Here is a 25,893-nt window from a genome sequence, read left to right on the forward strand (position 1 = left end):
AATTTTTTTTTTTGGTTGTACTGCACATGTGCACTAATACGGAAAGCCTAAACCACTTAACCCACCCCCCACCGACACCCCCCAAAAACCTAAACCCCCCACCCCCCCCCCCCCAAAAAAAACACCTAAATTCACCCTCCCACCAAAAGCCTAACCCCCCCCCCCCAAAACCTAAACCCCCCCACCCCCACCCTCCCGAAAACCTAAAACTAAACCCTAAACATAAACCCGAAAAAAACCTAACCCCCCCCCCAAAAAAAAAAACCTAAACCCCCCTCCCCCACACCCAAAAACCTAATCCTAATCCTAAACCTCCAAAAAAACTAACACTAAAAGCTAAACTAAACTCAAAAAGCTAATTTTAAGCATGTAATGCACATTGTAGTACATGTTATATTGCACATGTGCACTACTATAATAATAGTATTGAAAACAAGACGACACCATAAATCTTTTTTTATATCATAAAAAATATGCTCGAATATACTTGAATGAAAGATAAGAAAATTTGTGATCTTATGGTGCCATTTTTGTTTTAAAATGATAACGTATGGAGAAATGGGAAATGTTTGAAAAGTTATATATTTTTGTTCCAATTTTACCCCTCCTTCATTAAAAGTCTTCCCCCCTCCTTTTTAGTGGGTTTTAGTTAGTTTTCTAGTTTTCACAATAACTAGTGGTTTTCATTTGAACCTTCCCCTATATATATATAGGTAAACAGTATGGTACAAATCTCCTTATCGTACATTATGTACGCGCTACCCACAGCCATACACGTGTCCTGATTCAATTTAAGTAAATAGGGGTATATCAGACATTTTATTCCAACATCTGAGGGCTAATCATGGAATTCCGTCAACTATAAGCAGATATGGAGTTCGTTTCGTAACCGTCCCATTTAATTATTCTTCGTATCAATTCGATTTGTAGGGTTTTTGTTTGATTCCTCACAGAAACGCGATTTCCGAAAATGCTTGATTCGTCATTTAGGATTCGTCAATAGTTTTATTAGGTTGAGTTCTGGGTTTTATTTCATTTGAAGCTTTTTTTTTATTTTATTAGATTGTAACGAGGGTTGAAGATGAGTGTTTCTGGTTTTACTTGTTGGGTTACTATATCGCATGTGTTGTTTTGATATATCGCATGTGATGTTTTAACATAATCCAACTAGTTAAGAATGGATCCGTTGTATAACTTCGCATGTTTTAAAATAGACTTTTCGCACACAATGAAGTTTAATATATAATTTCGCATGTTTAAATTCGAGACTTCGCAAACCTTAAAGTATTTATCAACTGTAGCTATTTATTTCGCACGCTGTAATATCAATTATTTTTATTTTCGCACAGCGTGTTTCAATAATTGAAATCAAATAATTCAGTTCAATAATTGATTTCAATAATTCATATCAATAATTTTCTTTTATTATATATTTTATATTTTTATCACTATTTCAAACATCCGATTAAAAATGGCAGATCTACCAACATCCTCTTCTTCTGAACCAAGTATCAAGCAGGTTTTGAGGCAAATGATTCAACAACAAATTCAAGAGGATCGATCATGTCAAGAGATGTTGGAGGCCAACATTTCTCGTGTAACAGAAAACATGAAGAGAAGACAAGAAATTCTGAACTTGCTATCTCAGATGCAAGTGAGTAGTCTTAAAGAAATTGTTGTTATGTTTATGGTGGATTTAGGTGAGAGGGATGAGAAACAGTTGAAAGAGTTGGCCGATGCAATAACTGTTTTAAGATGCTCGATGAAGATGAAAATGGAGTTTCTTTCATCTTTTGAATGAACTTTTGTTTATTTTTGTTGCATGTTTAAATAAATTCGCATGTTGTGTTATGGAATGGACTTGTATTTCGCATGTGTATAGTCACCTAAGTATTGCATATTTTAATAATTCAATGTCAAACATGACATATTAAACATAATATATGCGAAATAAAAAACACAAATGCGAAATTAGGAACACTAATATGTGCGAAATTAAAAACACTAACAAGTTTAAATATTTAACATAAATCCATCATCAAACAAGTTTACTTTGGCTTTCCAAAAAATCTACTCATCCTATCTGGGATTATGTTATCCAAATCTTTCATATACCTTTCTTTGTCTGCCATTTTATCGAAAGCATTTTCCTTTTTAATTATAAGTTGACGATGCATATTGTGTTCGGATAGAATGATTTTACTGAGATATTTATGCCTTAGGAGATGAAGTTGTGAATTCTGTCTGTTGTTTACTTCATTTTCCTTCACAAATCTAGTCACCCATGGTATTTTGTCTCCTTTGTATGTTTCCATGTGACGCATTGTAAACACTCCACAATCTACGCCGTTATTTTTTGTCCTCCAATCCATCTCTTTTCTTTCTATCTCTGATGTTCCAAGTTCTTCTATAGCTGGTGTTGGTTTTAAAGCCTTTTTAGGTATAAAACCAATACCCTTCTCTGTAACATAGCAACATTGTGTTAGTAGCTTTTACATAAAATATAACATGTATATGAAAAAAGTTTTTGTATTTACCAGTGTGTCTGTAAGCCCCTTGTATCTTTCCTTAAACTCTTGTTCAGCTACTGAATTGTCAATCAGCTCAATTTTGCCGGATTTTAAGTTGAAGCACAAGACATAGAAGTGGTCACCTTAAAGTACCGGAATAAACACCAGGTCAACCGAATCAAGTTTTTTTACCTCATATCTCTTTAATATGTCTTCAAAATTTGAGGCAAATATGTTTAGTCGTTGGTTGTCTGTGTATTTCCCCTCGTTGTAAAAGATATCCGGCTGTATGTTATGTAATTAGAATCAAAGTTATGCAAACAATGGATTTTTTTTCACATGCGAATTTATATATACCACATGCGAAATTACAACAGATTTGTTTTTCACATGCGAATTTATATATACCACATGTGAAATTACAACAGTATGAGAAATGTTTAACACGAAATCTTTCTTTTATACTACATGCAAATTAGATATAATTAGCATGCGAAATCATTGAATATGCATTTATTGTTGTAATTTCAACTGCCAAAATATATATGAAAACATACCATCATTATGCTAAACAAGAAGAGTCTGTATGGTGATGATTTTCTATCTCTTTTCTTCTCTTCATGGTTTAGAACATCCACAAATGCATCTATCCCGTTCGATGCTATGTATTGACCCCTGTAGAAGCTTTCAAATATACCTTTGAAAGTGGCAACCTCAGTTTTTGATCGGTAAAATTCTTCTCTGCCATCCATAAAATAAATAATTAATATTTTGTTGTGTATATATATTTTAAATGTTTGTTAGTTGATATAATTATTTTACTTACTCTATGCCTTCAAACGTAGCAAATGTATATCGGATCACACTCAATTCTTGATTCAATAGTGCTTTGTGCATGTTTACCACTCTGTTGCAGTAAGGGGAACAAAATTTGTCTCCAAGCTCTGCACATCTTTTCTCAGCTCGAATTTTTGCTTGTTCTATTGTCTTATAAAGCAGTTCATTTAACCCTTTTGGTATAAATTGTTTCGGAACTTGCTTTGGCTTTGAGTTTTTTTTTTTTTTTTTTTTTTTTTTTTGCCCCTAGCTTGTTTTTTTCCTTTATTTTCTTCCAAGCTGGGTCCCAGGCTCAAAAGCAACTCTACTGACTGTAATTCCTCAGCCGTTACCTGAGGGCATTCAACTTCCGGTTCCTTCTCAACTTCGGTTCCCGAATCTGGTTGTTGAGGGTCTTTTTGTGTAGTTTCTCCTAAAGAAACTGCTTCCACTTCCTGCACTTTTTCTTGAACTTTTTGTTGAATGTTTTGTGTAGATTCTGCCAAGTTCACTACTTCTTCGATAACAATTTCGTTTTCACCACTTTCTGCAGGACAGAGTAATTTAAGAAATTCAATAATTTGTGCTTTTTAATTTTTTTCCTAATATAAAGTGCTTTTTTACCGTTGGCATGTGGTTTGTAAGCGTATACACCCGTTTCCACAGTTTGAATGTTTGCAATAAGGGTGTCTGTGACTCCTCCATCATCTGGCTGCAGTATACCTATAGATACAAATTATTTAATTTTAATACAGTAGAATCAAAATCGTAGGGGTATACATGACATCGTGTGCGAAATCAAATTTGAAGTGTTTTTGACAGAATCGCATGTGTTTTTTATAGGTTTCGCATGTGCATAAAATTTAGTGATTTTCTACTTGATTTCACATGCGTTAATATTGAGTTCGCATGTTTTACCTTCTGATGCCATTTGTACCAAAATATTGGATATTACTTTTTGAGCTTCTTCATCCTCTCTACCTTCTTCGTTTGTAGTAACTTCATGATGAACTTCAGAAACTGGATTTTCAGGTTCTTGATGAACAGGAGAGGCTGCAGTTTCATGCTCTTGAACCGAATTAGGCGGCACACAAATGGGATTATACTGAATCGTCTCATCCCACTCCTTACAAGCCTTCATAATCTCCGGATCCCAAAAACACTTAGTTTTTGCTTCTGAAACCAAGTTGTTCATCTCTTGAACATATTGAACCATTTTAAGGTATTTTTTGACATTTGCTTTCATTTTTTTCAATAGATTCTGTAACATTTTTCGAGTTAATTTACTATCAATCTAGAAGTTAAATATAATTGATTATCTTAAATTAATATTTTTTGCGCTTACCTTTTTGTTGGCTCTCGAAGCCTCTAGTTCTCGTTCGTGGGCTGTGTCGTAGAATACCGATGGTGAAAGTTGAGCAGGAGTGTTGCAATAATCCATCATTTTCTGTGTCCGTGTTCTAACCCCAAACTCAAGGTTCAACTTAGACATTTCATGGATTTTAAAACTGAAATCCATGAAATCATCATTGTTCTCGTTATCTTTTGGCTCTTCCCCGGTTTCTTTGTTTTGTACTGCACACGCTGTCCTTCTTTTGTAGCTTATTGTGGTGTCAACCGGTGGTCGTAGTGTATAATCATCCGTTGAAGGACCCTCTTCTTCTTCTTCATTTTTTTCTTCATTTTCTTCTTCTTCTTCACTCTCACTTGATATCCATAGAGGTCCATTATCTGAAATATGATCTTCGACTTTATCAATCTCTGAAGATGTGATATAACGAATAACCGGTATCTCCACGGCTTTCTCAAACAGGTTAAGCCTTTTGTTGTACTCATGCGTGTATAGAAGTTGTATAAATCGCAAGATCATTTAATTATATAACAAAACAAACTAGTATTTCAAATATGTTATTATATGTAGTAATGTATACCGTAAGAAAGGCAACAGGTCCCACGAACTGTATTTTATAGTTCTTCCAGCCCGCTCGTGTATGACGCAAGGTGTCGAGTAGATATGAGCACCAATCTAGATTCTGTATTTCCTCAACATCTTCTACACCAAGCAAACATCTATCATTTGCAAGTGTTGCCTTTGTAATCTCTGCAAAGAAGGTCATCCAATATACAAGGAAATTTAATTTAAACGGGCTCCCTCCGTCTCTTTGATTTTCCATTGTATTTGCAATTAAGCCATGGGTAATTCTCGTGTTTTCCCCCCACTGGCGGATGAAGGTATCCCTGACAGCATTTCCTGGTTCTTGACTTTTTTTCAATTTTCTCCTGCTTTTTGAGTTTTCTCTTATCGGCTATTATTTCAACCTTCTTTGGACCCTTTGGTATTCCAAATACGTCGTAAACTGTGTCCGATGTTATTTTTATTTGGTGTTTTCCTATGTTTAGCTTATCGAACTTCTCGTCAAAGTTTCTGGCTAGCCAATATGCCAATCGTGTCGAAATATGGTTGATATTGATATCTAGAATAGCACCAAATCCCATATTCCTTACCTCTTCAACCTGTTTTTTTTGAAAATTTCTTCATAGTATCCATGTATGAGTTAGGTTGGCATCTCAGCAGTATTGCTTCGTTGCTGTATTTGAAGAATTCCCTATGTTCTGTTTTAGGTTGTTCCACCTTTTTTAATGTTTTTTTGTCTGTATCTTTGATTTCCTCTCATCTTTTTTTTTTGGTGGCTTAACAAAGTCATCATCTTTAGAACTTTCTTCAACTACCCTTCTCTTTCTATTCTTGTTAATTTTTATCAGAGTTGATATGGGGCCTTCAAAGTCATCATCAGATTCTATTTCTACAAAATCGCATGAGATAGTTATCAATTCGCATGTGTTAGTCATCAATTCGCATGAATGAGTTATCAATTCGCATGTGTTATTTAAGCATTACCAAATCTAGCCAATCTATTATAAATCGCATGCTTTAAGGATCTTATAAACATAAAATCGCATGTATAATTTTAATCATAAACACTAAAACTAACTTATCATATGAAATCGCATGTGCTTATTATCAATTCGCATGTTTAATCTAACCTAAAACAAAAAAAACGTTCAACAAACAATATTTTATCATATGAAATCACAAATATCACACAAAACCCCATATGAAATCGCACATCTATCAACTATAACTAAGAAAACTGCAAAAAAATGCAAAACCTAATAAATAACCATACCAGTCATAAACCCTAGCAAAATTGTAGTTGTGAACAATATGTAATTTTATAAAACTATACGTTTCAGTTAAAAGGTTAATAAACAAACAAAATCGCATTCGACTTTTAAAGCCCTTGTATATTCCACTATAAAATTGCAAATGTCAATCGATACCTGGATTTATCTTCTTCGCTTGTGGTCTGTCGTTGTTTGCTTTGCTTCGTTTCTCAATATTCATGAATCCTAGTTGAAATCGCAACGGAGAGTAGCAGGGAACTTTTGGAGAAGAGAATGCAATGTTGATTTTGGGTTTACGATATAATTGTGAGTTATTTTGTGCTGATTATCAGGGGTTTTGATCTCGCAGTGGACGATTTTAACCTAGGCGGTTTCTTTTATTAATTTTAATTTGATTAGTTTAATACTTAAACACGTGCTTTAAATGAGATGATCTGATGGCCTAGAATATAGCGTACATAATGTACGATTAGGATATTTGTATGATAACCGGCCTCTATATATATATATATATATATATATAGTGGAGAGTTCAAATGAGAAGAAATTTTTTGTAAGAAGAAAAAAGAAGAAATTTCAACCAATAAGAATGCTTTATTTTACTTCATTTAATATAAGTATTTAATGTTACTACAAGGGTACATTGGTAAATCTACATAGGTAATTAATTTGTAGTCTTCCTTTTTAATAGCTAGTACATTAAATTTTTTGTAACTTACCTTCAAAATATATATTTTTTCAAAAAAAATAATATAAAATAATTTAAAGTGTAGGATAAATTACGAGTTGTGTAGGACAAATTACGAGTTGTGTAGGATAAATTTTAACGTGTAGGACGAATTTCGAAATATGTAGGATAACTTTTGATGTGTGTAGGAAAAAAAAAGTTAAGGTGAAGGATAATAGTCTTTATGACTAATTAATTAGTAAAAAATGATAATAAATAAGATAAGTGAAAAAACTATTTAATGTTTTACAAAATTACCCTTTGTTCTTTTTCTTCTCAATTAAATTTTCTTCTCAAATGAACCTTCCCCTATATATATATATATATATATATATATATATATATATATATATATAGAGAGAGAGAGAGAGAGAGATAGAGTAAGGTTAACATACAAAAAGCCTTATCATACATCACGTAGGAGACAATGGTAACCGTTGGATCAGGGGTATAATCACGCATGGGACCACATAATCACGCATGGGACTATAATCACGCACGTTCTATGATAATAACGCATGTTATATTTTTTGTCATGTATGTTAATGTAGGTTAAGCCTTGAAGTACATTATACTTTCTCTCTCTCTCTCTCTCTCTCTCTCTATATATATATATATATATATATATATATATATATATATATATATATATATATATATATATATATATATATATATAATTTTCATGAAATTTTATTAAAAATTTCCAATAAATTCCTATGATTAACAAATTGTCTAAAAATTAAAATAAAATATATATAAAAGACAAAATTAATTAGAACAAATATAATACAACCCAAGAACATAAAATACTAAGGTTTCAAAGTAACACAATATTACAAAAGTTTCCCAGAACTTCAACAATACATATAACTCTAAAGATGAAATTGACATACAATAACTTCCTGAACCGACCGAAAAAGAAAGGAGCAAAGAAAAGTCTGATACTGTATCTGCAACTCTTTCATCAGTGGTGAACGCGTAGGCAAGTGTTCTTCCAAAAAACAAATAGAGAACAAAGAAAAACAATCCAACTGCAATAGAAGTCCCCACCAAGACTTTAATTGAGAATTTTGCTGCTTTGGCATTTCCTCTCCCTAATTCATTTGCAACCTGGACACTGCACAATACAATATACTTTAGGGTGCCCAACAGAGCCCGCTCGAATCGGCTTGGACCAACGCACAAAACACTTTACATTCATTTTTCTTTAGACTTTACAAATACGCAACACATTATATCGGATTTAAAAAAATGATCCTTTTATTATAAAGCGATTAGGAGGTAAGCATTTGAAAACACTTCGAAATTCTTTTGACCCTGAGTGACCTGTACATTTTGTTTCGAAATAACTAGCCGAAATTTGACCTCATTGCAATTTTCAAGTAAACTGGTCGAATTTGCTACATCCAACAAAGTTAATTAAAAGCACCTATAATTTTGATGAAAAAGTATGAATTTATATGAAGAATTTATTATATCCATTTACTATGCAGCACCTAAGAACCTGAGGCTGATCATGAATTCCCATGCATTGATATTCAGGGTGCAAATATTAACATAGCAAATTTCTCAAGAGAGATTTAAAATTTAACTTAAATAGATACAAAACTGTAAAGATCATTGTGTATTAATACATATCTTTATACCAAAAGCAATTTTTTTTATCCGTTAGATATAAATGAACATTAAACGGTGGAATTTGAGCTAACCTTGAGACACCTTTACGAAGTTCACAAACACCTCCTTAATCCAACGCTCCATCAAGTCTATGACCATAGATTCAATTTTCTCACCCGAAGTCTTCTCTTGTGTATTCCATTTCTGAAAAACAAACAAAACACAGTATCTAAATGTATACAAATAAATTAAAAGGCTGATATATCTTAAATATATGAAATACACTTACACGATTAATAAAGTCATGTTGAATTGTCTCAACAAACTCCCACATATGTTTTATCAACATATAACCGCATTCCCATGAGCCCGGTTGTTGGTAGCACTACAGTTAATCTACAATTAATTATTTTAAACACCAGAAAAAACATTAAGAAAAAGAAAACTTACATTGATAATTGTCCATGTAAAATTTCTCTCGAAACCACTGAGAATTAGTTTTGAAATGAGGTAACTTTCCTCCGACTTTCCCTTTCTTATTGAATCAACAATGAATGCACTTGAAGTGGTTGGTTCAAATATTAAAAGCTTCCAATGATCGCTAAAAAATAAAATATATAGAACAATTTAATATATGTGTATGTGTATGTGTATGTATTGAGGAAAAGTGTATATTACTTGTCATGATAAGATGCAAGAAAATATCTTTTGTATTCATGATGCTCGTATACCTCTTTGATGTGTTTTATCACATCTTCCGGAGCACTTTCGCATTTTGCACCATGAATTTTGTACGGATCAAAAAATGCACACCGGGAATTGGGAGACAGAAAAAAATACCTAATATACATGTACATATATATAAATGATAAAGTTAGTAAATTAAATTATATCTAAAAAGTTATTTTACCATATTAAAACAACTTACATGGAAAACGAATGTATTACGCTAATATCAAGCCACCGCCTTAGAAATAAGTTTAACAATTCCGAATATGGGATTAGATATCGAACCGATATGGGATACATCCCTTGCGGTGAAGAAGTACGAATGTGAGTGCGGTGCATAAAGAATTTGTCTAATTTATCAACTCCGTCTCGAATGAGACCGGTTTTGTTCCGTAAATTCTCCTTGATCGAATTCAAATTAGGATCCTCCCATGTTTCGCCTTCGGAACCGGTTATGAGTTTTATATGTGGTTCGAGTTTGGGTTTGGGTACAGTTGCGAGTACGGGTTTAGGTACGGGTACCGATACGGGTTTGGGTACAAGTTTGGATTTGCGTACTTTTTTGGGTTTGGGTATCGATTTGGGTTTGAGTACGGGTACAGGTTTGGGTGCGGGTGCGGGTACAGGTTCGGGTACCGTTACAGGTTCGGATACCGTTACAGGTTCGGATACCTGTATGGGAGCATTTGTAGCTGTTTGTTGCTGCTCCATAGATACCAACTAAAAATCATTATAAAAACACTAGTGGGAATGTCCGCGCGTTGCGGCGGGTGCGTCTATTTTGTCGCCTCATATGTTGTTTGAACGGTATCGATTCGTTTTGTCACGGTAAAGAACAAAAAAAAAAAACAGTTATATCTCACATGTGCGCTTTTGTATAAAACAGTTGTGGAAACGTAGATAAAAATATTCATGTCACGTTATATTACTAACATAACGAAAAGAATAAACACCGTTCGTTGTTTATACGTATATAAAAAAACTGAGAGGTAGATTCGATTTTGATCAATTGTATGTCGGTATTCACAACTCGATTTTTAGTAAAAATAACCACGTCGTAACGACATACTAGGAATTTTATAAAATTTCGTATTTTGAATGTAATAAAAACAGAACACTTTTTTTTGAAAGAATTTATATTAATAAACAATAAATAAATAAATAAAAATACAGTTAGTGTTTATAGATCTACACTCTGTTTGCCAATACTCCAAACTAATTGTTCTGGTTCCTCATAACCTAGTAAGGCCATAGAATCCTGCATAAAAATAACTCATTTATTAACCAAACTAATAAAAATATTAGTATACTAAAAGCTTCCTCAATGAAAAAACTTACTTCAAGGTTAACATAAGCTTGCATTTTACCAAAAGGAGTCAACTTGTCTTGAGCTTCAAGTAATATGTACATTAAAATTAATAAATGAAAAAGCAAATTAATAAATGAAAAAGCTTCACAAAAAGTCTTCGATCTTATGATTTATCATGCTCAACATTTCTTTTAAGTTCAAAGAAAGGGAGGCTTAGAAGATCAAAAAGCAGGCCTTTGTCATTTTAAAGTAGGTCAGGTGACATTTGTTTTGTCAATTGAATAGTCCCTAACACATTGCCATTTAGTGCAAAGTGTAAAAATCCTAAAAGGGTGGTGTTGAGGAATCAAAAGCCTTTAATATACAAACCGAGACTTAATGAGCTTGAGCCTGAAATACAAAGTTTGTTTAGGCTGGCGAGCCTAAACGAGCTCAAAAAAATGTAGTTTATATATATATATATATATATATATATATATATATATATATATATATATATATATATTATAAATTTCTAGTGATAATGATTATGATTATTATAACCCGATACTAAAAAGCCCACATTGGTTTCAAGTTAGGCCCATATGATTAAACTAATAACATTTGCAAGCCGAGTTCGAGCCGAGCTTTGGCTGGTTTAGGCGAAATCAAAGCGAGCTCGAGCCGAGCTTTTAGGTCATTTGAGATTGTTCTCAAATAGCTCAAGCCGAGTTGAGTCGAGCTCGAGAATTGGGTTTTACTCGCACGCCGAGCTCGAGCTCAAATAAGTAAAAATCCGAACCGAGCCGAGCTTCATAAAAACATGACGAGCCAAGCTTGAGTAGCGGAAGGCTTGCACTCGGGCCGACACGTTTACACCCCTATCAGTGTACCAAAATGTGCGTGCCTTCAGTTGCGTGTACATCAACTATTTTGTTACTTTAGGTAAATTTTTAGAAAATTAAGCACTAATTGAATTACTTGGAACAAAATTTGCACCTTCAGGGGAAAAACAATCCACATGTTCAAAATTTGAATTCACCCTTTAATTATAATCGGGTTCATTAGGGTCATGTTTTATCTCAAGTGGATTGAAACTCACCCCTTCAAATATTTTTTCTAGTAAACGGGTCCAAAGTCACCCAAAGTGTAAACATAATGCATACAGCCTCCAAAACTGGTTTATTCACAACTTCATATTGACGCTATAATACAAAAAGACTTTGTTTTTATAATGCACACATTAATTATTTACAAAAAGAAATGGATGCAGAAGTGTTTGTGGGTCAACAACACGAACTGAACCATACTAAAACGTACCCATTTTGACCAACCTGCCAATGTTACACCACTTATCACATAAACTTTTGAGAGCAAGGTATACCTCTACTGATAGATAACCCAAAAGTTGTGCTCCTAAACTAAACCAGTCAACGTTTGGTCTTTGAGCTCCATGCCAGCAAAAAAAAATGAGATAAATGTAAAATTACCTAATCACCCCTGACTCAGTAAACAAGGAGGAAATACCATTTCTCACATCCAACAGAATGACATCTTTATCAGGATTTGACAGCGTTTTCCTCCATTCAGATGGTGTTGCCACGCATAGATGAGTCAACCAACAGAAGATGTGACACCCCTCCTTCCATCTGAGGTAAAATAATAAATTATTATTAAATGTAACTTTAAACTTTATTATTTTTTACTTCCAACATGATCAAACCTATTAATTAAACTAATCAACTGAATACAATGGCAATAGTGAAAAGTATTAGATTCCTACAGCCACTCCAAATTACTCTTTTTTTTTTTTTTTAGAAATAAGTACACCAGTAACCATCATATCATATTAACAGTGTAACTTTCCTCCTAACATACTTGGTTCTGTAGTTTCTGCATAAACAAGACGCCAGACAGACAAACAACCAGATGCTATTTTGACATCATACAATTAATGGAAGTGGATGTTAACTACACTTACTCTCATCCCCATCAGCCACCTGTTTTACCATGAACCCGCATTACCCAACCACCTCAAATGCTAATAATATTTTAGGGTGAGGGCAGCGACTTGTCAACCAAATTTAGAATTTATTTTATGGGGTGTCATTAACATGTACATATACATATCAATAGAATAGAATAGAATGACAAGTGGCATTTTTTTCACGGGCTCAATATGGATGATGTCACACTGGTACCTACAAGACGTTACACATGGTTCTGATGTCGCCTTGTTTTTGCCTATTATTATTAATCTTGAAATTTTTAACTCTCTGATGCACATCGTGGGTTCACAAAATTATCTACAACCAACTACTTACTGGTATACACCACCCCACCCCACCCCACCAAATCAATTTATAGAATATCCATCTGTAATAAACGTAAAATACACAGCTGGGAGGCAGTACATACTAACTCTTATCAAATTAATAATGGGTCACTTATTCAATACACATAGCATTATTATAATACTACAAAGATGCATATGGGGGATAAGCATACTCGGTACACAATAAGCAGTTAGATAGCTGGTTATACAACTATTCAGATTATTCCATGAATCTGTTATTTGTCATAATAATCTAATCGGCAAACGTAAAGATGTACTAACTGGTAATTACCATGAGAATCGTCCACTGAATAAGTAACTCCATTGCTTTGCTACAAGTAAATGAGGTTGCTCACAAAGTCCATAGACAATTTCCGTTAGTTTTATGTTATGATATGAATCACTTACAAGCATCAGCAGACGGATAACCTACAGGCGAAAGCGTTCCGTAACCGCCTCGAGAATACATTGAATCGGACGTAGTGAGGTTAAAATTATCAGATCTGGAACCGTAACTGTTTTCGGAGCCTCCGTAAAATGTCGATGATGCAGATGTGGACGATTGAGGTACGGGCTGCTTGAACGAAGAAGACGATGAAGTTTTATACAGTTTCAACACACACCCATACATAGTTTTGTAATTCTAATAATAATATTTAGGCTTCTCACCCACTACAATAGTTATGGTACATTTTCATTAAGTAATCAAAGCAGGCACAATTAGGGAAAACTGAAGAAGAAGAAGAAGAAGAAGAAGAAAGTTAAAACAACAACAACATACAACACTATTAATCTGCGTTCCGTAGAAAATCGGTATGCCGAGTCCAACCGCAACAGTCGCCACCAACGATCTTATTTTAAGATTTGTTCATTACTTTTACTCTAGTCTGCTACCCTTTTAAGTAACAGAGCGTTTAGTGTATACATAAAAAAAAAAAAAAGCATACAACATATAATGAGCCAGCCAAACTCTTTATTCTGTGAGGAAAACTTTTCACAGGACAGAATTTAGCTTCGCTTAAACCCCAAACTACCCCTATCAAGAAACAAATTTCTAAGACAATGGATCAAACACAGAATAACCCTAAAAGGTGAAATCATCCATCAACCCAGATTCATAACAGAAAACAAAAACAACTCACAGTATCAGATTGGCGGCTTTGAGAAACAATTCTAACACCATCTCTGTTCACTAACAAATCACCATCCAGATTCAGTTCTGCAATATACATTCAGATGAGAATGAGAAGAATTTGGGGCAAAATTGGGAGAAAGGGCTGAAAGGAAATTAATTACCTTTGTGAATACATAACAAAATTGTAAATATCAGTCCTGTGCAATTTATTAACATATACTCTATTCCATGAATCATCATGTTATACCAACTCAAAATCTCAAATTCGTAAGGTGATTAAAAGATAAATGAAACCTGACATACATACCTGGATGTTGCTTTTGATTCCAATTTCGGATCTGAATCAATGATTTGTCTGATGATTGATTGCTAGAAACGGAAGGGCCATTGAAGCAAAAACGATTGCGGGTTGCATAAATTAATATACAAGGGCTGAATTGCTCACCGAAGAAGAATCACTGAAATCTCATTGAATTGAATGGGGGCAAATTTGGGACCCATAGCTAGAGCCACAAAAGGCTGGCCTCGTGACTCGTGTCTACTTGTAGTATTCACTCTTGGCTCACATTTTTATATAGTCCTCCATGTATTACCTACAACTCAATACAATTTCTATAAATATATTCTAACACTAGCTTTCTACCCGCGCGATGCGGCGGCAGACACGATTTACAATAGGATACTCGTTTACCGTTAGTTTATCAGTCGTTTCGTGATATATTGTAGGGGTGATCACGATTCGGTTTCATATCGTAAAACCGCCCAAACCGGTCTTCGGTTTGGTTTCGCGGTCACTTTCTTTCTTTAACTTTTGGCTTGTCGGTTTCAAAATCTTCAAAACCTAGTGACTAGTTTGATTTTCGGTTTTATACCAAAACCGGCCATATAAAATCAGACCAGACCATTAATGCGGTGGCGAAAATTTACAATCTTGATCTCGTTTTCTATTATTTTATCAATCCCTCTCGTGATATAGTTTATGGTATATCTGTTTTTTTTTTTTTCTCATAACATCGTTGTAGTATATCTTTTTATCAATTTTTTGTATATCTTTCTATTTTTCCTTGGGCCCGTTAGAGATATAGCTTAACCCGATCAACCATACAAAAGTAAACATGGAGTGAAATAGCCTAATTTTTAAAGATGAACTTGATTCATTATTTTCAACTTACTGTACAATTCACCCACTTCTAATTAGCCCTCTGTGACAATTTAGAACTCATTCAAAAGAAAGTCATGCGTCATATTGTACCATCACTATACAATGTAAATGAAGTCTTACTGTATATGAAGTAACTTGTTGCCATACAAGGGAAAGTGGGGTTTTTTTATATAAAATTTACATGACAAATGAATCACAAAAGTAACCCATGCCTGGTTTCACATCGAACTCAACGACCAGTGTAGATTTATAACATCACTATAACATGGTGGAACTTGTCTTCTTTTAAGAACCAAGTTTCACTATAGTAGAACTTGTCTTCTTAATGGCATTCTGTCATCCACAAACTTGCAGACCTGCATCAATTTGAGGAAAAAAAAACAGATGCATACCATAAGCACAACACATCTTAATTAAAACAAGTCAATATACTATAAGTTTGTGTAACCTGCAACCCAGTATTCAGAGAAGCAAATAAGAGGATTAGCATACAACCAAAGCAGGTCGGATAATGGGTCAAGAGGGTGTGTATGTGAATTGAAGAGATTGATACTTTTAGTTGCAATGGACCAGGTTGGGTTGTTTAACTACAAACATTTCTGTCGTTTTTTATGAATGATTGTGTTTTAAACTATTAGTTATAATTAGAAAAACAACATTATTACAGTAAATAAATAAGTAAGAATCTGAATGTTTAAAAAACGATTTAGAAGGTTGTACACATTAGAAACAAACTTGGGACAAATTTGAACCCTTTGACTCGTTCCCTTCAAGCTATACTTTTTACCTGACCCATTAGACAATTTTAGATATGTGATAAACCATACCGACCCATTCGCAATAACTGAACATACTCATTTGTTCATTGGCCAATAATGATACGCGATTCTTATTCTGATACGCAAAGGCATATCACAGCACCATCATAATAATCAAGAATTTTCACAAAAAATAAAAACGTAAAAAAGGCAAACCTGATGGAGTTAACGGCAGTTCCCAAGCGTACTTGTTCATGGTAGCATGAGCTTATACACATCAGCAAAAGATCAAATCCCATGACTCTAGTCGAGACATGGTTTGGTTCTTATTACCCAATTGGACAGTTCTGTACGTCCCCATGACTCTAGTCGAGATATGGCTCTTATCACCGATCGGTCCATCCTTGGCTAGCCCCGAAATCTGATAGCTTTGCGTTGTAGTCCTACATGTTCATACGTAAGGGAAAAAACGTCATTTTAACTAAAGTTGAGATTTTGCACTTTATTTTGTGCAATTTTCTATAAAATTTCATAGCAACACAACATACCGAATCTAGCAACACATTAGGGGTCTGTTTGATATGAGGTAATGGAATGAACGAGAGAATGGAATGGACGAAGGAATGGAATGGACAAGGGAATGAAATAGATTATTACCATTCCATTGACACGTTTGGTATTCAGGAAAAGATGAAGGAATGGAATACAATTCAATGACGAAAATACCCGTATCTTAAAATAAAGAAAATTTACCAATTTTCGCAATATTATCCAATTAAGTTGACTATCTCCTTCCCACAACTCTTCAACAAATTCAAACAGGGATAAACGATAAATCCATATCATGTCTACAATTCCTTAAGAAATCTAACCATGGATAAACGATAAAGTAATTACAACAATGTCATTCAAAAACTTATATTAGCTAATCATATTGTATTACAAGGAAGAGACAACTGTATATAAAAGAACAAGGAAACAACTACAGAAGTAAAAAAAAAAAAAAATAATAATAATATAAGATTGGTTCTTGAAGAGAATGACAACAAGTGCAGCTCCAGTAAATTGACCAGCGCAAAAGGTCCACTGCGAAACGAAGTACAAATATTAAATTTTGCCATAAAATATTCTTATATCTATAATTCAAAGCATTCAATATTTAAGATACAAAATCTGCATACCTTTCTACAAGAAAATGTCATTTGATGACAGTTTAGCATTTGCAAGAGGAATGAACATAAGAACGCAAGAGGAACGAACATATGAACAATCAAAACATAGGTTATAACACATAAGAAAGAACAGTCAAAACATAGATTATAACACACGAAAATGTAATATCATGTCCACAAACAATCAACCAAATCATGTCTATAAAAAAGAAGCTTAGAATAGGTACAAAAAAGTGACAGTTCATACAAATTTCAATTTAATTTTCTATAAAAACAATGTATAGCACCATTCAAGAATGCAATGCAATGCAAATGGAACTCATGTTTGCAGCAAGTAACCTACAATAGATTAAGTTACAACATTAGCCATAAATTAAGCATCCATAACAACATTTAAACCGTTTTTTGATCATTATCACAAAAAATTTCAAGGCAAATAATACAAATCCTTACAAGCTTCTTGACACACACTCATCTAAAAACAAAAAACACCGTAAAACAAGAAAACCCCCAAATTAAAACTAGTCTTTACATAGACTACACTCTTCTAAATTGTGATGTATATATAATGATATTTTTAAGGGCATACATCTTATGGTGATCTATAAGAATCCATATAGCCATACAATAAATCAATAGAACAAAGGGAATATCCATGGAACCCATACAATAAATCACTGAAGAACGAACCTGATTGCAGTAAAGGCCGATGATTGCAGAACCGAATTGATTTGAGAAAGATCACTGAAGAAAAGACGATTAGAGAAAGACCAGTGATTACATACAGACGATGCAATTTGGTAATGACCACAATGACAAATCGATTGAAGAAGAGTTGATTTGGTTCAACCCATGATTGAAGAAGACCTTCATGGAAACTGGACTTTGAAGATTCTCAATAAAGAAAGGCTAGTTGGAACGGCATATGAAGGGCAAAAAAGAGAATCGCTAATGTGATGGAACCGAATGAAAAAAAAAAAAAACTGGGGGGAGCGAAGGAATGCATTGGGCGTCTTTAGAAGCAAAAGGATTCCATGTGTAATGCTTAATTCCTTTCCACCGAGCAACCAAACCAAACGTACCTTATTTTCATTACCTTTGAATGGATCATTCCATTCCTCCTTCATTACCTCATACCAAACACTACCTAGAAGTCTTGCAATCGCGATAAATCACTTTTGCTTTCGCACCATGAAGAAAAGCAAGTCCTTTAGCAGCTCCTAGAGAGCAACCTTTAACCGAAGACTCCACAATAATGGTTGAAAATAAGATCCTCCTAAATATCAATCATACAAAAATATGATAACTTTGTATTGTTTGTAAGTAGATCCAGAGATATTGAAATATAACAAACTCACTCCTAAATAAGTGACTTTCCAAGCTCCCACAAGGCATGAATTCGTACACTAAAAGCCGTTGTTTGTCCTCCAAACCCGATCAATTGTATGAGATTCGGGTGCAAAAGTTGCCCAAGATAATTCACTTCTGCCTGCAAAAACCGATTGCAAAAGTACATATGTTAATGAACCAAGAAATCTTGAAATGGGAAAATAGGCAGGTATGTGGGTTGGATGATGACTGGTCAAAATGGGTCGGGTTTTACCCAAGAGGCGTTTTGTCAGATAATTCAACTTTCTTGTTCATATAAGTAGTATCACAAAGGTTATATTATTTCAATAATAATCTAAAAACCTACATATTTTATACATTTGAAAAAGCATTTGAGCTTCTTTTTAAGTGAAAGAACATTCGACCCGTTTGTTTTTTTAAGTGAAAAAGCATTTGACCCATATCTTTTTAATCGAAAAAGCAATCGACCCGTATCTTTTTAATCAAAAAAGCATTTGACCCGCTTCTTTTAAAAAGCATTCGACCCGCTTCTTTATAAGCGAAAAGGCATTCGACCTGTTTCTTTTTAAGCAAGAAAGCATTCGACCCGCTTCTTCTTAAGCGAAAAAAGCATTCGACCCATTTCTTTTTAAGCAAAAAAGGTTTCTACCCGCTTCGTTTTTAGCGGTAAAGCATTCGACCCGTTTCTTTTTTAAGCGAAACCCGCTTCTTTTTAAGTGAAAAGGCATTCGACCTGCTTCTTTTTAACTGAAACCTCTATTAATTCAAGCCAGTCATGCAACACATTAATTAAACTCTCTAGAAAAACCTCCTTTTACAGTAACATATGCTATTTAGATATGAGATTCTACCTCTTTTTAGGCAGGACATAAGAGACAAAGCTTCCCCTTGTTTTATCTTGTATGAAATTTGTTTTTATGTATATCACCCAACTTCAACATAACCTGAAACCACAAGCCATAAACTTAAGTCAATACTTATCACAAAGCTAGTGGAAAATAACAACAGTTTGAGCAGTTCATTGTGCAACTATGAATCATGGGAAAACGGAATTAATGTAGCAATGTGTATCACCTTAGGCCTAAAATATTCATGAACCTGAAACGTTGTCACTGGGCAGAATCCATATTTATGTCCAGTAGCTCTGCTCTGACAAATTATAGAAACCCCTAAAAATAAAGAACACAACGATGAATTAAATATGTGTCTGAAACAAAATATGATATGAATGATTAACACCTTTGCACATGATAAACCCATGACCAATTGTGTGAGTTTTCATCAATCCTGATCTCAATTTCTCAATCTCCCATAAATTATCAACATCTCCTGTAAAAAAAACAAACATAAATGTCTTACTTTCCAAGGCCAGACTCATTTGCCCATAGAAACGGTGTTAATTACACTTTTAAATATCAAATCTTGTACAACTACTTCTGAAAAAAAAAAAAACAGCAACCAAAGTCCCTTATTTTACCTGAAATTGAAGAAAATAAATGATTTACTGGTGTTGGTTCTTACCTTGTTGTTATAGAAAGCTTGTTTATGCCATATATCTCCGGAATCTCTACTTACCAAACCCTTGTTTTCCTAAACTTGAGCATGCAGTCGCGAATTCCAACCAAAACCTCATCAATAATCTAGTCATCGCCACCAGAATATGAAATCCAGCGGTAACCATCTCCGTTTTTGTCGGAACCCTAGATCTTAACACCCTAATTGTCACTGCCGCTGTTCAACCTTGTAACCAAAACCAAAAAGAGAAAGCTAGTGATAAATTGTAAGATTAATCTTAACAAAGAATCAAAATTGGATGAAACTGTACCGAAAGCGAAATTTGAGAGGAGGTGACGGTGCCGAAAGTGCCACGTGCGAGAACAAACCTGCAAATCGGTGGGGATTTCTTCAAATCATCGGTGTTCAACACAAAGACAAAGAGGGAAAAAGCCTGAGATTTAGGAGAAAAGAGGAAAAAGCAAGAGAAAAGGAGAGAGAGGCGTGTAGATTAGATGAAGAAAAGATAGATCTGACAATGGGTGTTTGAATTTTGAAATCCCGCCCAACAGAGTTCTGCGTGTGTTGAAAAGGTACTTTCAACACATTTGTGCTTAAGATGTTTGTATAATGTGCTTTAAATGCTTGTACAATGGCAAATGACCATTCTTGCTCTTCCTATATGCTTATTAAAGTAGTATAGATATATATACACAGACATAGTCATTACTATAAACCCGGATACCGTTCGTGCTCGTCCTGGGTGCTCAGGTCCAAGAACTTGAACTAGCTGGTCTGATTTATTTTTATAATAACTTCCATCTGCCATCATCTCTTGTTCCTTTTCAAGCTATAAAAAATATTTGTTAAAACAATGTAATATAATATTAACAAATCAAGCAAAATCGATTTTATATAATTATATAACACAATCATTTACCAAATTACGAGCCTCCAAATATGCATCATCTTCAAGTTCATACAATTGGGTTTCTTTGCTATATTTGGCTCTACCAGCTAAATACAACTTAGAACGTGAGTTTTGAATACTTTTAATTTCTTTGTATATTGATTCCAATTGAGGCAATATAATATATTTCTTTTTTCAGTAAGATCCCACCCGCCTCGTCCCGTATGGGACACATGTTTGTTCATGGCAGCACTAGCTTTTGCTTTCTTGCTTCGTTCCTTCACACAAATAAACATAATGTTATTAATTACTTGCAAGTGTATACACATAATAATATTTATAACAAAAAAAATAATAATAATAAACATACCAGAAATTTCTATTTCTTGCTAGTCTTTATTTCAACAAATTCATGCCAATGATCACCGTTAATAAATGGATATGTGTCACAAGCATTTAGTCCTTCCTTCCTTTACATGGGGAAGGTTCATTTGAGAAGAAAATTTATTGAGAAGAAAAAGAATAAAAGGGTATAATTGTAAAACATTAAGTAGTTTCTTTCTCATCTCATTTATTATTATGTTTGACTAATTAATTAGTCATTAAAACTATAATCCTTCACACGAAATATTTTTGCCTACACACATCAAAAGTTATCCTACACATTTCGGAATTTATCCTACACATATTGAAATTTATCCTACACAACTCGTAATTTATCCTACACGCCTCATACTTATCCTACACCATAAATGAATTTTTATTTTTATTTTTTTGTGAAAAATATATATCTTAAAATTAAGTTACAAATTTAATATAGTTAGTTATTAAAGATGAAACTACCAATTAATGATGTATGTAAGTTTACTAGTATACCCTTATAGTTACATTAAGTACAAATATTAAATGAAGTCTAATGAAGCATTCCTATTGGTTGAAATTTCTTCTTTTTTCTTCTTACAAAAAATTTCTTCTCATTTGAACCCTCCACTCCTTTACATAATCTCTAACAAGTCGAGATCTAAAGTTGGTGCCAAGTCTTATAGCCCAGCTCCTCATATACTCTCTAGGTTCATCGGTAGTAATCTTCCAATATTTCTAAAATTTAGAAAACACCACGTAAAACATAATAAGCATCAAAGATTTAAACTTAGGTCTTATCGCTAAGTGGTGGTGGTGGAGATATAAGAACTGTGGCAATTATTTGTGGGCTAAGGTTGTTGCTTCAATTCACTGCGGGCACAGAAGTGGGAATATTATCCCTGGTAGAAAGACTCTCAATGGCATATGGAATGGGATTGGCAAAACGAACGCCGAATTTTGTGAGGTTGGTCTGGATTTAAATACCCAACTCGTGCAACCTGGAGCTAGGATGAACAGGGGGAGTGGAAGTGGGTCAATGGAGATAAGGTAGTGGATTTCTCAGTTAAACAGGTTAGGTTGGACCTGGAAAACCGGGAGAGTGCGGACATAAGTGCCCAACGTTTTAAGTGGTGTAATTAGCCGACCCGAAAGTCAGTTGTTTCGTTTGGAGGGTGGCTAGCGGAAAAATTCCAACGGCAATGGCTCTCGCGGCTAGAGGGGTTGCTTTTGGCGACGGGTTATGTCCAGTCTGTGGTAGCAACAACGAAACTGTTGACCACTTGCTGGTCAACTGTTCGTTCGCTGAAACAGTTTGGCGGCGAGTATGCTCGTGGCCACGGATCCCTGTCCCAGGTAGCTTCGGTTCTGTAGCTCAAATGTTGGATCACTTGTAGTAAGTTAATATCAGCAAACGTAAGAAACAAGTGGTATACATGGTCGGACTGATGAGGTTCTGGAAGATGTGGCTGAATTGAAATGACCGAGTTTTTAACAACCTGCACAGCTCTATGAATTTTATTGTGGAAAAGATCAAGTTGGGCTCCTTTTGGTGGATGACTAGAAGGCTAAAACTTGCAGAGCTCACAGTGGGAGAGGTTCGGAGGTTTAGATTCTGGCTAGCCTTTTTGTTCTGTTTGGATGTATTTGCTGTCTAATTAGAACAACTCTGTTCTGTGTCCCTTAGCAGCTTGCTAAGGGTCTGTGTTGTGTCTTTGTTTGTGAATAAAGTTCTGTTCTCTTGGTTGGCCAAAAAAATTAATTTATAACTATTTTAGATTTCTAACATGTTAAAGTATAATATGTACCTTAGTCTCCAACCATAGAGGATCAAAGTATTCGTCCTCCTGAACTGGGAAGATATGTTGAACCATCATCCCATACCATGACCTCACTCTTGAAAGCAGGTCACCATATGGTTTGTTATCTTTATCAAAATATATATGCCTCTTGTGCTCGGGTATCTTCTTCGAAAATACAAGCAATCCCACGTCCGCGTTTTGCTTTTATTGTATCTTTTCCTAGTTCTCAGGTATCTTCTTGAGAATGTTTTCTTGCCATACCTAAAGTTCACATACATAAGAAAAAAGTTAACTTTATTAGAGCTTTTAAACAAAAAAGATAAAATACATATATACATATACTACATTAACTTTTCGTTTTTTTTCATTTTAGAGGCGATGGCGGTATTAGGGGCCGGCATCAGAAATCTAACGAACCATAAGGTTTGCGTTTTTAATTCGCTTAAAATTGGACGATTAGAAGTCTAGAATGAGTCGAATAGAAAGAATTGGGCTGAAAATGGAATAAGCCAAACGGGTTTAAAGTCGTTGAAAGAGTTACTTTTTTAAATTGATATTGCTATTATTGGGTTTTGTAGTCATGCTCAATACATTGCAAATAAAGAGCTTCAAAAATCGACAAAAAGGTGTTTACGGCCCATACCAATAACTTTTTGTTACCCAACCTACTCGATGTGTTGTCTCGCCACCTTGACTGTACTTGAAAAATAATCTATGGTCGAGTCGTCGAGCCGAGCCACGAGTCGAGCCATAGAGTTGAGCTCAGCTCGATAAAAAAATGAGCTGGCTTCGCTCGAAAACAAAAAATTATATCATTCCAAGAAGAGGAACAAAGTTGAAGGGGTATGGTCCCAAAAAAGCCGCGCAAACCTCATTTAGGTCGCGCACAGGACCATACTCCTTATGCATCAAGTTGTTTACTGCTAACCTCGCGCGCGTTACACCATCATGTATTTGTATTGATCTGGCGCGAGGTCTCAACAAGAAGAAACACCACATTCAACACTTAGCATTCTGAATAGGAGCCTTCAACCACCCATACCCTGTGCGGGTTACTTACGTGTTCAGCAAGAATCGCGCAGGGCTATGGCGTAGGACTACTTCTGAAGGCACACAAGGTACAAGTGGCAGAAGAAAAAGGGCCAATCCGCGTCCTGCAGGTTTTGCTCAATCGTGCTCCACGATCGTCTGACGTGCAGGAGACAGAGAGTACTTTAGGACGCCTACGTGGCACCAATCACAGGGCAGAGACACCTACCCCACGATCTCCACTTACCTGCTGATGGCAAAAGGACGGCCAAGCTGACAACTGTGACACGTGGCTCCAATCATGGTGCGCCAGCACCGGAGAACTTCTAGAAGACACTAACGGTCGACACCAGTGAGACAAGGAGCAGATCCTCCATGTTGTCGCCTTCTGGCCCAAGGCCCATCAGCCCACCTCCTCTTATACCTCTCCGGCTATAAATAGAGATCCCAGTCAACAGGTTAAACATTCTATTCCCTCTACTCTCACTCTTACTACACATTGTCTTCTCAAAACAGTCGCTTATTCTCACGCTGGAGTCTGGTTCAGAGGGAAACCCCCATATTCCCCTCTTAACGAGCTAACGGTGTTCTATTTTGCAGGATTAACGGATCATTAAGGAGCTCAGAAGTCCCAAAGAAGATTAACCCTTATGGTAGAAACATAAACCAAACCGATTAACCGTAAAATTAGTTCCGTGTTTCTTCAAAAGTGCTCCATGGGTCAGGTTCTGAAGTAATTATTTTCATCTGAAGTACTTTTTGCTCTAATATATATATATATTTTCGAATAAACTACACGTGCAATACACTGAGAATCATATTCTGAATAAACTACACGTGCAATACAAACAAGAATCTGGACCACAAACTATATTTATGTTTATACCCTCAACCACATCAAATGTAAGACCCAAACATATAAATAATGAAATTTATCAAACAGAAGGTTAAGGGTTTTCATCACCTCTTAGATGTGGTTTCGGAACTGGAGGTGTCGTTTGAGGGGTGACGAAGGCCGGCGTCTGATGGGTTGAGGCGTCGGAACAGTTGGCTGGAGAGATGGCACTGTGGGGTTTGGGGGCGTCAGAACAGTTGGCTGGAGAGGGGCGTTTGAGGGGTGAATTTTTGTAGAATTAGGGCTGCAATGGAGTGTGGCAAATGGCAGATTGAATGTGGGAAGTGGTGGAAATGGAGGAGGGAAGACGTGGGTTTAGATTGTAGATTTGTAGGGGTTTGAGTTTTGGGGAAGGAGGTTTAGGCTTACGGTTTTCAAAAAATATAATTATCCTTGGTGGAAATGGAGGAGGGAAGACTTCTCTTTGCTGAAAGGTTAAATTTGGTCTTCAACTTGTTATAAAAATAATAATATTAACATAGTTACAACTTATGATTTTCAAATAACATTTATAACTTTTACTACATGATTCATTTATTTACACCAAGTATTACACAAAACAAACAAAAGGTCTTTTAAAACTAACTTCAGGTAATATTATATTTTCATCACTAA

The 25,893-nt window shown here is 34.9% G+C and overlaps 2 protein-coding genes and 2 long non-coding RNA genes across 15 annotated transcripts; all 4 read right to left on the reverse strand.

Annotated features, from left to right (window-relative positions):
- Window positions 1-8,093: 8,093 nt before the first annotated feature.
- On the reverse strand, window positions 8,094-9,448 carry LOC110882160. Its single transcript, XR_002560005.2, has 4 exons — window positions 9,310-9,448; window positions 9,149-9,244; window positions 8,952-9,063; window positions 8,094-8,359 (listed from the first exon to the last, which is right to left on the reverse strand). It is a non-coding gene; the product is annotated as an uncharacterized LOC110882160 (long non-coding RNA).
- An 85-nt stretch (window positions 9,449-9,533) lies between these two features.
- On the reverse strand, window positions 9,534-10,477 carry LOC110882105. Its single transcript, XM_022130194.2, has 2 exons — window positions 9,788-10,477; window positions 9,534-9,699 (listed from the first exon to the last, which is right to left on the reverse strand). Exons 1-2 carry the CDS (start codon window positions 10,297-10,299, stop codon window positions 9,534-9,536), a joined length of 678 nt encoding a protein of 225 aa, XP_021985886.1. The 5' UTR covers window positions 10,300-10,477.
- A 145-nt stretch (window positions 10,478-10,622) lies between these two features.
- On the reverse strand, window positions 10,623-14,932 carry LOC110885360. Of its 7 annotated transcripts, XM_022133041.2 has the most exons (7): window positions 14,654-14,932; window positions 14,354-14,430; window positions 13,620-13,785; window positions 13,494-13,543; window positions 12,404-12,525; window positions 10,927-10,979; window positions 10,623-10,846 (listed from the first exon to the last, which is right to left on the reverse strand). In XM_022133041.2, exons 3-7 carry the CDS (start codon window positions 13,623-13,625, stop codon window positions 10,769-10,771), a joined length of 309 nt encoding a protein of 102 aa, XP_021988733.1. In that variant the 5' UTR covers window positions 13,626-13,785; window positions 14,354-14,430; window positions 14,654-14,932; the 3' UTR covers window positions 10,623-10,768. The 7 variants fall into 7 exon arrangements, 3 of the variants coding, with proteins under 3 accessions (XP_021988733.1, XP_021988732.1, XP_021988734.1); XM_022133040.2 differs by having other exon boundaries at window positions 13,620-14,430; XR_004869194.1 differs by having other exon boundaries at window positions 13,504-14,430; window positions 14,654-14,931.
- A 617-nt stretch (window positions 14,933-15,549) lies between these two features.
- LOC110885359 lies at window positions 15,550-20,930 on the reverse strand. Of its 6 annotated transcripts, XR_002562122.2 has the most exons (11): window positions 20,614-20,914; window positions 20,310-20,528; window positions 20,028-20,117; window positions 19,863-19,957; window positions 19,640-19,732; window positions 18,797-18,927; window positions 18,129-18,714; window positions 17,448-17,451; window positions 16,815-17,352; window positions 16,483-16,709; window positions 15,550-15,864 (listed from the first exon to the last, which is right to left on the reverse strand). It is a non-coding gene; the product is annotated as an uncharacterized LOC110885359 (long non-coding RNA). The 6 variants fall into 6 exon arrangements; XR_002562120.2 differs by having other exon boundaries at window positions 17,448-18,714; window positions 20,614-20,927; XR_002562121.2 differs by lacking the exon at window positions 17,448-17,451 and having other exon boundaries at window positions 20,614-20,913.
- Between the last annotated feature and the right edge of the window lie 4,963 nt (window positions 20,931-25,893).

The sequence above is a fragment of the Helianthus annuus genome, chromosome 10 (assembly GCF_002127325.2).
Source record: "Helianthus annuus cultivar XRQ/B chromosome 10, HanXRQr2.0-SUNRISE, whole genome shotgun sequence".
Taxonomy (NCBI): domain Eukaryota; kingdom Viridiplantae; phylum Streptophyta; class Magnoliopsida; order Asterales; family Asteraceae; genus Helianthus; species Helianthus annuus.